The sequence below is a fragment of the Colobus angolensis genome, unplaced genomic scaffold (assembly GCF_000951035.1).
Source record: "Colobus angolensis palliatus isolate OR3802 unplaced genomic scaffold, Cang.pa_1.0 Scaffold11, whole genome shotgun sequence".
Taxonomy (NCBI): domain Eukaryota; kingdom Metazoa; phylum Chordata; class Mammalia; order Primates; family Cercopithecidae; genus Colobus; species Colobus angolensis.
The window spans coordinates 14,949,483-14,961,836 of record NW_012112030.1 but is presented as its reverse complement, the minus strand read 5'-3'; the positions used below and the strand labels follow the sequence as shown (position 1 = coordinate 14,961,836).

At 39.7% G+C, this 12,354-nt stretch overlaps 1 protein-coding gene across 1 annotated transcript in view; it reads left to right on the top strand.

The window, feature by feature from the left end:
* Positions 1–11,544, top strand: part of LOC105521501 (histone H3.3-like) — a 19,029-nt gene extending 7,485 nt beyond the window's left edge. Inside the window, exon 3 of the mRNA XM_011955716.1 lies at positions 10,802–11,544. Coding sequence (XP_011811106.1) covers positions 10,802–11,226 — 425 coding nt within the window. The 3' untranslated portion in view covers positions 11,227–11,544. The remainder of the gene's footprint in view (positions 1–10,801) is intronic.
* The last annotated feature ends 810 nt before the right edge of the window (positions 11,545–12,354 follow it).

Below are 12,354 nucleotides of genomic sequence, written 5' to 3'. Positions count from 1 at the left end.
CTTTCATTTAATATAATTATTTTCCTGCTGAAATTTTTCCAGATTTGGACACATAAGACATTTTCAAATTGGCTCCTGTGGGCTTTTTTTTTTTTTGACATTCTCATCATTTTGAACCAATTGCTTACTTTCTGCCATAATAAGATACGGTTCATCTTATACTTTCTGGGTCCCAGGCTGGCATTAGTCATTTCTCCAAAGAACCCCAGTTCTTTTCAGTGAAAATTGTAGTTAGAAGTTAAAATCTGGGCACATTTTCATTGCTTTTGGGAAGTGATTACTTCTAGGATTTCTCAGAATACAGTGCTGAGAAATATGTATGTATGCACATATATGCACACCCATACCCTTAATCTATTTCTTTACCTCTCTCCCTCTTTTAAAATATATACATTAAATATCATACGTTAATTATGCTCATTTTCTTTAGAATGAAAGTATAGTGTCAAAACGCCATGTTAAAAAGTTGTAAGTATATCTTGGAGATATTGCAGGTTTGGTTCCAGAACCACCACAATAAAATGAATATCACAATACAGTGAGTCTTATAAAGTTTTTGTTTTCCCAGTGCATGTAAGAGTTATGTTTATACTATACTGTAGTCTATTAAGTGTGTAATAACATTGTGTCCAAAAAAAACCAATGTAAATAGTTTCATTACAAAAGACTTTATTGGTCAAGCATGGTGGCTCATGCCTGTAGTCCCAGTACTTTGGGAGGCCGAGGTGGGTGGATCACTTGAGGTCAGGAGTTTGAGACCAGCCTGGCCAATATGGTGAAACCCCATTTCTACTAAAAATACAAAAATTAACTAGCTGTGGTGGCATGCACTTGTAATCCCAGCTACTCGGGAGGCCGAGGCAGGAGAATCACTGGAACCCAGGAGGTGGAGGTTGCAGTGAGCCGAGATTGTGCTACTGCACTCCAGCCTTGGTGACACAGCAAGACTCCGTCTCAGAAAACAAGAAACAAACAAACAAAAAAACAGAAACTTTTTATTGCTAAAAAATGCTGGTGATCATCTGAACCTTCAGCAAGTCATAGTCTTTTGTTAGATGAGGGTCTTGCCTCAATGTTGATGGCTGCTGACTGATCAGGGTGGTGGTTGCTGAAGATTGGGGTGGCTTTGGCAATATCTTAAAACAGGACAACAATGAAGTTTGCCACATTGATTGACTGTTTTTTTTCATGAAAGGAAAACACCCTGCTGCTGTTTTATCAGCTAAATTCATGTAATCTTCTAAACCTTTTATTGTCATTTCAATAATGTTCACACATCTTCACGAGGAGTAGATCCATCTCAAGAAATCATTTTCTTTGCTCATCCATAAGAAGCAACTCCTTATCCATTCAAGTTTTATCATGAAATTGTAATAATTCAGTTACATCTCTGACTCCACTTCTAATTCTAGTTCTCTTGCTATTTCCACCACATCTGTAGTTACTTCCTCCGCTTGTCATGAATACCTCAAACTCATCTATGAGGATTGGAATAAACTTCTTCTAAACTCCTTTTAATGTTGATTTTTTTGACTTTCTTTCTTGCATCATGAATGTTGTTAATGGCATCCTAGAATGGTGAATCCTTTCCAAAATGCTTTCAATTTACTTTGTCCAGATCCATTAGAGGAATCACTAATCTATGGCAGCTATGGGCTTATGAAATATATGTCTTTCTTTTTTAAAAAAATTTCCAACTTTTAAGTTCAGGGGTACATGAGCAGGATGTGCAGGTTTGTTATATAGGTAAACCTGTGCTATGGTGGTTTGCTGCACAAATTATCCCATCATCTAGGTATTAAGCTCAGCATCCAGTAGTTATTATTCCTGATGCTCTCCCTTCTCCTGCCACCCTCAGACAGGCCCCAGTGTGTGTTGTTTCCCCCATGTGTCCATGTGTTCTCACCATTCATCTCCTACTTACAAGTGAGAACCTGAGATATTTGATTTTCTATTCCTGCATTAGTTTCTTAAGGATAATGGCTTTCGACTCCATCCATGTTTCTTCAAAGGAGATGATCTTCTTCCTTTGTATGGCTGCATAGGATTCCATGGTTTATATGTACCACATTTTCTTTATCCAGTCTGTCATTCATGAGTGTTTAGGTTGATTCATGTCTTTGCTATTGTGAATAGTGCTGCAATGAACAAAGACATGCATGTACCTTTATAACAGAATAATTTATATTCCTTTGGGTATGTACTCAGTAACAGGATTGTTGGGTCAAATGGTATTTGTGCCTCCAGGTTTTTGAGAAATTGCCATACTGTCTTCCATAATGGTTGAACTAATTTACACTCCCACCAAAAGTGTAAATGCATTTCTATTTCTCCACAACCTCACCAGCATCTTTTTTTTTTTTTTTTGACTTTTTAATAATAGCCATTCTGACTGGTGTGAGATGGTATCTCACTGTGGTTTTGATTTGCATTACTCTAATGATCAGTGATGTTGAGCTTTTTGTCATGACATATATTTCTTGAATATCAAAACTCAAAAGTCACAATGACTTTTTGATCCATGAACTGCAGAATGGATATTGGGTTAGCCAGCATGGAAACATTAATCTCCGTGTACGTCTCCACGACAGCTCTTGGGTAACTAGGTGTATTGTCAATGAGCAGTAATATTTTGAAAGAAGACTCTTTCTGAGCAGTAGGTCTCAACAATGGAGTTAAATATTCAGTAAACCAAACTGTAGACAGATGTGCTGTCATCCAGACTTTGTTGCTCCATTTACAAGAGTAATTCTTAAGGATTTCCAGAATGATAAACGAACATTGGCTGCAACTTAAAGTCATCAGCTGCTTTATCTCCTAACAAGAGTCAGCCTGTCTTTTGAAGCTTTGAAGCCAGGCATTGATATCCCTCTATCTATGAAAGTCCTAGACAGCATCTTCTTCCAACAGAAGGCTGTTTCATCTACATTGAAAAATCTGTTGTTGAGTGTAGCCTCCTTCATCAGTGATCTCAGCTAGATCTTCTGGATAACTTGCTGTAGCTTCTCCCTCAGCACTTCCTGCTTTACATTGTACTATTATGTTACGAAGATGGCTTCTTTTTTTAAAAACTCATAAACCAACGTCTGCTAGCTTCAAACTTTCCTTCTGGAGCTTCCTCACTTCTCTCAGCCTTCATGGGATTGAAGAGAGTTGGGGCCTGGCCCTGGATTAGGCTTTGGCTTAAGGGAATGTTTTGACTGATTTGATCTTCTCTCCAGACCACTAAAACTTTCTCCATCTCAATAAGGTTGCTTTGTTTTCTTATCATTCATGTGTTCACTGGAGTAGTACTTTTAATTTTCTTCAAGAATTTTTCCTTTGCATTCCCAGCTTGGCTAGCTGTTTGCACAAGAGGCCGAGCATTTTGCCTGTCTCGGCTTTTGACAGGCCTTTCTCACTAAGCTTAACCATTTCTGGCTTTTGATTTAAAGAGAAAGACATGGGACTCTTTCTTTCATTTGAGCACTTGGGGGCCGTAGTAGGGTTATTACTTGGCCTAGTTTCAATATTGTCCTGTCTCAGGGAGTAGGGAGGCCTGAGGGGATGGAGAAAGACAAGGAACAGCTGATCAGTGGAGCAGTGAAAACATACCACATTTATTGATTAAGTTCACTGTATTATATGGGCACAGCTCATGGTGCCCCCAAATCACTACAGTAGTTACATCAAAGATCACCACAGATACAGTAATACTGAAGAATTTTGAAATATTACAAGAGTTACTGAAATGGGCCACAGGAACATAAAGCGAGTACATGGTTTTGGAAAAATGGTGCTGGATAGACTTGCTTGACGCAGGGTTACCACGAACCTTCTATTTGTAAAGAACACAGTATCTGCAAGTGCAGTAAAGGGAAGCACAATAAAATGAAGTATGCCTGTACTTGAATTGCCCTTTCCTGCCCCTACGCCCTCCTGTGTGTTTATGTTATTCTTTTGAAATATAATAAGGTTCATTTGTTTTAGTTTGCATTCCCCCTTAGGAATAAAATGTATTCATTGTTATTTTATAAATATTAAAACATGAACATGGTATAATTGTCCAAGTGATAAAAATGATAGGGAAGTATCACTTCTCCCAAATTTTCCATCTTCTTTCTATCTCAGGAGTATTTTTTTTTTTAAGGTTTAAATCTGACTGTGCTTCCCTTTGTTTAAAAAGCTGTTATCATTTATCTGAAATCCTGGAAGTGTCTGCATGATGTGACCTGCCTGACTTCTAGCTTTGTCCTGTGCCCATTGTGCACACAAACTTTCTTTTAGTTCTTTGAATGATTCTACTCTTTGCTTTCTTATGACCTTCTCACGTACTATACCTCTGCCTGTAATACCTGTTTCCTCCTCTTATTAATTGTGTTAATAGCAAGTCATACTTCAGGCCCAAATTAAATGCCATTTTCTCAAGGAAACCTTCTCTGTCCTTGTCTCTTCTTGCCCCAGTGAAAAATTAAGTCGATTAGATGTTATTTTATCCTTACAATGTTTCCTGCAAAGCACAGATCACAGTTCGCCATTATAATGTTTATTTGTTTGATTACTTTTTATTTTTTATTTTTTGACAGAGTCTTGCTCTGTTACCCAGGCTGGAGTGTAGAGGTGAGATCTCGGCTCACTGTAACCTCTGCCTCCTGGGTTCAAGCAATTCTCCTGCCTCAGCCTTCTGAGTAGCTGGGATTACAGACACGTACCACCTCACCCGGCTAATTTTTGTATTTTTCATGGAGATAGGGTTTCATCATGTGGGCCATGGCTAGTCTTGAACTCCTGACCTCCAGTGATCCTCCTGCCTCAGGCTCCCAAAGTGCTGGGATTACAGGCATGAGTCACTGTGCCTGGCCTATTTGATTACTTGAATCATGGCTATCTGGTCCACCATGCTGTAGGGTTCACGTACAGCAAATATTTATTGAATTAATAAATGAGGAGTAGAAAAACCTGTGAAGTTTTTTTTTTTTTTTTTTTGAGACGGAGTTTCGCTCTGTCGCCCGGGCTGGAGTGCAGTGGCCAGATCTCAGCTCACTGCAAGCTCCGCCTCCCGGGTTGACGCCATTCTCCTGCCTCAGCCTCCCGAGTAGCTGGGACTACAGGCGCCCGCCACCTCGCCCGGCTAGCTTTTTGTATTTTTTTTAGTAGAGACGGGGTTTCACCGTGTCAGCCAGGATGGTCTCGATCTCCTGACCTCGTGATCCGCCCGTCTCGGCCTCCCAAAGTGCTGGGATTACAGGCTTGAGCCACCACGCCCGGCCAAACCTGTGAAGTTTAAGTTAGTATGTAGTTTCAGAAAATAGATGACTTCTTATCTATAGATATTTGAACTGATTCACAGATACTTTAGTTTTGTTCACAAATTTGTATTTATTTTTCCCATCACAGTTGTATGAAATTTTTGTGGCCTTGCATAATCCACAATGGAAAGTTGAGGTCTGATGGGCACATTCTAAACCATACCTTTTATGTAAAAAATTACAGGAAAAAGAGATACTTAAGAACAGAGGGGTAGATAAGTGAAATAATTACAGTAGTTTCTTATTGATAAGTATAGGAAGCAGACAGAACAAAGTGAGAAGAAAGCCATTGATATAACACAAATCAGCTATTTTGCTATATGACTGAAATTCCTTTTCATTTTTTTTCATGTTTTCCAATATGTTTGCAAATATGCTCATAGATTTTGTTTTTGTTTTTGCTTTCTTTTGAGGTGGAGTCTTGCTCTTGTTACCAGGACTAGAGGGCAATGGTGCAATCTAGGCTCACTGCAACCTCCGCCTCCTGGGTCCAAGCAATTCTCCTGCCTCAGCCTCCTGAGTAGATGGGATTACAGGCACCCACCACCACTCCAGGCTAATTCTTTTGTATTTTTAGTAGAGATGGGGTTTCACCCTGTTGGCCAGGCTGTTCTCGAACTCCTGACCTCAGGGGATCTGCCCGCCCTGGCTGCCTAAAGTGCTGCGATTACAGGCGTGATTACGGGCCACCGTGCCTGGCCCTAGTAGATGTTAAGACAGAATAAATGCCTTTAATTTATATGATTAACATGTATGATTTAATCCATGATAAATCAAAGCAATCGTTCCATTTTAAAAGATCAAGTTAGGTTAAGTGCAGAAGAACTTACTGAGAAGCTGCAGGAGCTTACAGATTTATGGCCCTTCTTTCCATGGCTCATTCGAAAGTCCCGGGAAGGGCCCTAGCAAGATGTTCACACAACCATCTAATTTTGTAAAACTTGCAAACTTTCAGCTGCAATCGGTTAAGATTGCTGCGTCGCTCAGACTTTCCCTCCTCACACTTATCCTTGTGTCTGGCATTTGGGGGATGCAGTTGGCAGCCACTTCTGTGTGTAATGAGGCATTTCTTTGAAAGAATCACTTCTAGAAAACTTCTGCTCTTCACTTGGCATTGTGACACATAGGGGCAAGACCAAAAATCATGTTGTGATATAAATGTGTTCCAAAGCACCCAGCACTGAAGTATGTGTGCAGTAGAAAAGAAAAAATGGTTTTAAAAGTATGAAGCCACAAAGCAGTCTGTGGAAAATTCTTCTAATCTTCAGAAATGTGGAATTAGAAGTAGAGAATTCCCTTATCAAAATGGCTATTCTCTCCTGTCAGGAATATACTTAATAATGCAGATTGTACAGAGGTAAATACACCATATTTTTTACTTTGGTGAATAAGAATCATGCAAGATAAAATTTACCCAATTCCTGTGTTTATATATTACAAACTTTAGGAGTATTACGAATAGAGATCATGTCTCTTGGCATACTGCAGAGTACATCCCAATATGTCAGATCACTTACAGTGTCTGACATACTGTGTCCTTATAAAGTTGAGTGGTTATTAGCCAGGTACAGTGACTTAAGCCTCTAGTTCCAGTTACTCAGGAGGCTGAGGCTGGAGGATTGCTTTAGCCCAGTAGTTGCTAGCCTGGGCAACATAGAGACACTCTATCTCAATAATAAAATAAAAAATAATATAAAATAAAGATGAGTGACTCTAGAATAAACAGCACACAAAACTGCTAACAATGCAGCAATACACTGAAAATAAGTGCTTAACTGACATAATTCTTACATATACCCATCAACTTAGTCAATATGTGTAGTATAGGAGTAGTTTGATTATACATTTATGTAGTTCAATATAATATGGCAATAATTTAAAACTGTATTTTAATTCCTCTTGTGTTACACTTGATTTTGGATGTTTTTCCAGTGTATGAAGCCAAAAAATTGGAAAAACGCATCTATTAGAGAGGTTTATTGGGCAATTAATAAAATATTATGCTATTTTTCTGGCTTAAGTGATGCTTAATGTATGTATTGGTTTTTTAAATTGTATTTTGTTGCAATTTATTTTTTCTTTCCAAACATATTCATTTTTGTTCCTAATTTTTGATATGTAACTTTTTGTTGTTTTTCTTAAAGGGTGCCTCTTTAAATTGGACCACTTCAGGCCCCATAAAACTTGACTCCCTGTGGTTAGATAAATTAAAAATTTTCTGTCTTGTGGAAGCTGGGCATAGTGAACCACCTTTTTCAAAGTACTCAAAGAAATGGTTTTTCTGTTAATTATCAAGATAATTAAACACACACACACACACACACACACACACACACACACACACACTGCCCTTCCTCAACTTTGTTCTCCAGTATTTACCAGATAATTCTATCTGTTTTGTGTGTGAATTCAGCTTCCATTTATGTTGTATATGTTTGAATTATAAATGAACAGAAATTGAACTATAACAAAAAGGAAGAACTTTTAACCACCCCATCCTTCCATGATGGGTCTTCCGAAATTTCCATTGCCAAAGGTAGGCAGCATCCTCTAGAAGAGAAGTCAGAGCTTTAAGCCAGCTCAGAAAAACAGGGAGATGGAGCAGGATCGAGGACTCAAACAGAATAAGTGAACGTTGGGAGAATCCTACATTATAGAAATAGATAACTCTCAGTATTGATTTTGAAAATATAGCTAGATAACACCGTGCCTGTGGGAGATCAAAGGCAAATACATAGCTAGAGCTTATCAGATGCCTAGGAATAACCCATTGAATATAAAAAAGCAAAAAAAAAAAAAAAAAAATTCACTGACTTTAGTTTGAGAAATTATGAGAGCCAGAGGCTTAAGCATCTATGTAAAATAAACAAAAGAGGCCAGGCGCGGTGGCTCAAGCCTGTAATCCCAGCACTTTGGGAGGCCGAGACGGGCGGATCACGAGGTCAAAGATAAGACCATCCTGGCTAACCCGGTGAAACCCCGTCTCTACTAAAAAATAAAAAAACTAGCCAGGCGAGGTGGCGGGCGCCTGTAGTCCCAGCTACTCGGGAGGCTGAGGCAGGAGAATGGCGTCAACCCGGGAGGCGGAGCTTGCAGTGAGCTGAGATCTGGCCACTGCACTCCAGCTTGGGCAACAGAGCGAGACACCGTCTCCAAAAATAAAATAAAATAAAAATAAAAATACACAAAATAAATAAAAAGAATGGAAGACAAAAGATGAACTGAATGGAGGGCATATTATTAGGTGGGAAGCTCTCTTGAAATTATTTGAAAAGAACAATTGGTTCTCTCCTGACAAATGTGCCACGGGAAGCCAAGGCCTCTGGTACTGCTCCTGTTTTTCTCTAGCCTGAGATTTTGGTCTCCCTGCCACGATGCTCATGCATCTAGTGAGAAGAAACATTGTTCTTCCATAATTCCCACAGAGGCTTTGCCACTGGATCTCTCTGAGGCTACTAGCCACCTCTCCTTTTGGGGCTTATTTATTTCTGCTTAGGTAGAGCTGGGAGTTGCAATTTCCAACTGGCAGCTCAAGTGTCTAAAACTCTTTGATGTTTCCATCATTGCAGAAAAATTAAACAACTCTACAAAGATTATGAAATGCATTCTAGAAGAGCATTTGGGAGAAAAGATAAAGAAAAGTCCCCAAATTGAGAACAGAGTACAAAGTGCTAAAGTAGTCAAGTGTTGTTGAGAACTTCAAAACAGCATAAAAGTCTACCAAATAAAAACTCCTGAAACTTCATCATTCACTCTTGTACATCTTTTTACTATCCTTCAGTCCTTAAAAAACAATACAATTGTTTAGCGTTTTTGACAGCCACCAAGTGAAGAGAATAAAATCTAAAACTAGCGTTTCAAAAAATTGATAATTCTGAGCTGCATTAAGAAAGAAAGTATTTTAGCAAAACATCCCAAATTCTCTGCTCTACAAGTTACCTCTTCTGGAGAGCTGTAATAATATGACCTGGTCTGCTGAGTGTCACATGATGCTTGTTTTGAAAATATTTTGCACTTCTTAGATGAAGGGCACGCTTTAACACTTCAGATTATAATAACATGGAGTTACATTTCAGCTACTTCAATTCACATCAGTCTCACAATTTGGCAGAAACATTTTTCATCCAATCTGCGTTTGTTCTGGTCACCCTGAGAATTCTATTTTTAGAAAAAGGTCTTTAGAAAGGAAGCACAAACACAGAGTTTTAAAAGATATTATCTTGAAACCTATTAATGTTTTCCAGATTTCTGTCCTATGAGATGCTAGTTAATTTTTACGGAGGGTCCTGTCTTGCCTGAACTGGAAAAGCAAAAAGGGAAACAAAAGAAAAAGCAGTATAGACCAGTAAACTCAGGGAAATCTTTTCTCCTCTAACTCTTTTCTTTCAGGAGTAGAGAAAAAGTAAGGGTGGAGAATTATTTGTAGGATTATATTTCATATTTTGATTTAAATTTTACACATGTACTTAGAGGTCTGTTTATAGAGAAAGAATAAAAAAGACCCTGGCAACCCAGAAATGCTTATTAAATCTTACAGCACACCTGCTACAGATTAAATGCCAGTAGCTCCTTGACTCATAACACTTTTGACATCCCAATATCTCTCTGCACCGAAGTGTATCACTTTTATTGCAGGAAATCAGACAAACATGGGAGTTAGACACACAGGTTGGTTAAAAGCAAACAAACCTAAACAATTAAATATTTTTTGAGAAAAAACTTTGAGCTTGCAAAGCTTACGACACTTGTCATAAAACACAACCCTGATTCTTTTGATAACTGCGTGCATCTGTGCTTAAAGAGCACTGGAAGGTACTTTCAGTGGAATTTAAAAAAAGAAATTCTACATTGTGATCCCAAAAGAGTAAGAAAGCTCTCTTTTGCTAAAAGGAAGGTCTTCTAGACAGATACTTTACCATGGTAAGGTATTTATTGTAGTTTATTTTTATGAATCCAGCAGCCTCAGCTCAGAGGCGTTTTTGGAGAGACTAGAAGAGGGCCCAGTTAAGGACTCTGACCTGAGGCAGAGGGGAGAGTAGTGAGGGAATCAGCAGCTGAAGGTGCAGCAGCTGGTGGAAAGGAGCTCTATTTGGGAAGGCACTGCTCTCCTGGGAGGCCAATCTGGCTTGTAGTGAATGACTGTGGAATTTAGAGGCTTGTGAATGTGGGCGGGCATCATGGCAGGTTTTAGAAAAAGGCTCCAGTCCTGTGTCATAAATGGAGGGAAAAGGGAACCCTGAAACTGTAGGCAGAACTTGGCCCTGGACAACAGTGCTGTAGTGGGCAAGTCTGTGGTCTAGCAGCCTGGGACATGCCAGGCAGAGGACATCAAACTTAGAGCAGGAAGATTCATTTCACACTCTGCTGCCTGGTACATCTGAGCCAAGCCTAGTTCTATATAGAACTTGCTCAGGGTGTTCGCAGCCGCCGTCGCCGCGCCGCCGTCGCTCTCTAACGCCAGCGCCGCCTTTCGCTCGCCGAGCTCCAGCCGAAGGAGAAGGGGGGTAAGTAAGGAGGTCTCTGTGCCGTGGCTCGTACAAAGCAGACTGCCCGCAAATCGACCGGTGGTAAAGCACCCAGGAAGCAACTGGCTACAAAAGCCGGTCGCAAGAGTGCGCCCTCTACTGGAGGGGTGAAGAAACCTCATCGCTACAGGCCTGGTACTGTGGCGCTCCGTGAAATTAGACGTTATCAGAAGTCCACTGAACTTCTGATTCGCAAACTTCCCTTCCAGCGTCTGGTGCGAGAAATTGCTCAGGACTTTAAAACAGATCTGCGCTTCCAGAGCGCAGCTATCGGTGCTTTGCAGGAGGCAAGTGAGGCCTATCTGGTTGGCCTTTTTGAAGACACCAACCTGTGTGCTATCCATGCCAAACGTGTAACAATTATGCCAAAAGACGTCCAGCTAGCACGCCGCATACGTGGAGAACGTGCTTAAGAATCCACTATGATGGGAAACATTTCATTCTCAAAAAAAAAAAAAAAATTCTCTTCTTCCTGTTATTGGTAGTTCTGAACGTTAGATATTTTTTTTCCATGGGGTCAAAAGGTACCTAAGTATATGATTGCGAGTGGAAAAATAGGGGACAGAAATCAGGTATTGGCAGTTTTTCCATTTTCATTTGTGTGTGAATTTTTAATATAAATGCAGAGGCGTAAAGCATTAATGCAAGTTAAAATGTTTCAGTGAACAAGTTTCAGCGGTTCAACTTTATAATAATTATAAATAAACCTGTTAAATTTTTCTGGAAAAAAAAAAAAAAAGAACCTGCTCAGGCTAGATTTATCTCTGGAACTTTCGTTGTTGGTGTCAGGGCCTGCAACGGAGAAACTGGAGGAAGTTTCTGATAAATCCACTTGTTTCTTCTCTCTCTATCCACTTCGGTATTATTCTGACCTATTTTTCACCAAGAAGTCAGAGAGGTCCTTCAAAATATGCCTCGTCATTTGACCCCAAACCTGTTCAAATTCTGTCAATGTATTCCTTAGGACTTTAGGCTAACACCAAACCTTAACGTGGCCTACCAATCTCTATATGATTGAGCTTTCTTAATCCATGTGGCCACTCTCCCTATTAATTTCTGCCCTTCAGCCATAGTGGCCTTTTCCTAGCTGTTTAGTGCCCATGCTCCAGCCGTACAGTGTCTACTCTGCCTGAATTTCTTTTCCCCATTCATTTGCAGAAGAAGAAACTTGTCCTGCAGCTCTCAAGCCAAAAATCACTTCCTTATGGAAGTGGAGACTGGGTGAAGAAACGTTTCTTTCGTTTTCAAAGCAGTTATCACAACAGTGATCAAATAATTAAGTGTATAATTAGTTGCTTAATGTTTGTCTCCCCTGCTAAGACTGATAGATAGCTCTACTAGACTAAGACCCCTTTGATGTTGCATTCCACTGTACACTCAGTGCCTACCGATTAAAGACCTTTTGCAAAATAGGTGCTTAGAACATAGTTACTGAATAATGGAGTGCATAAAATAAGGGATGAGCATCTCACCATCACATCTTAAATCACAATGGGATCCTCTCTGCACATTTACAAGGCAGGCCCACTGTAAGGATCAGT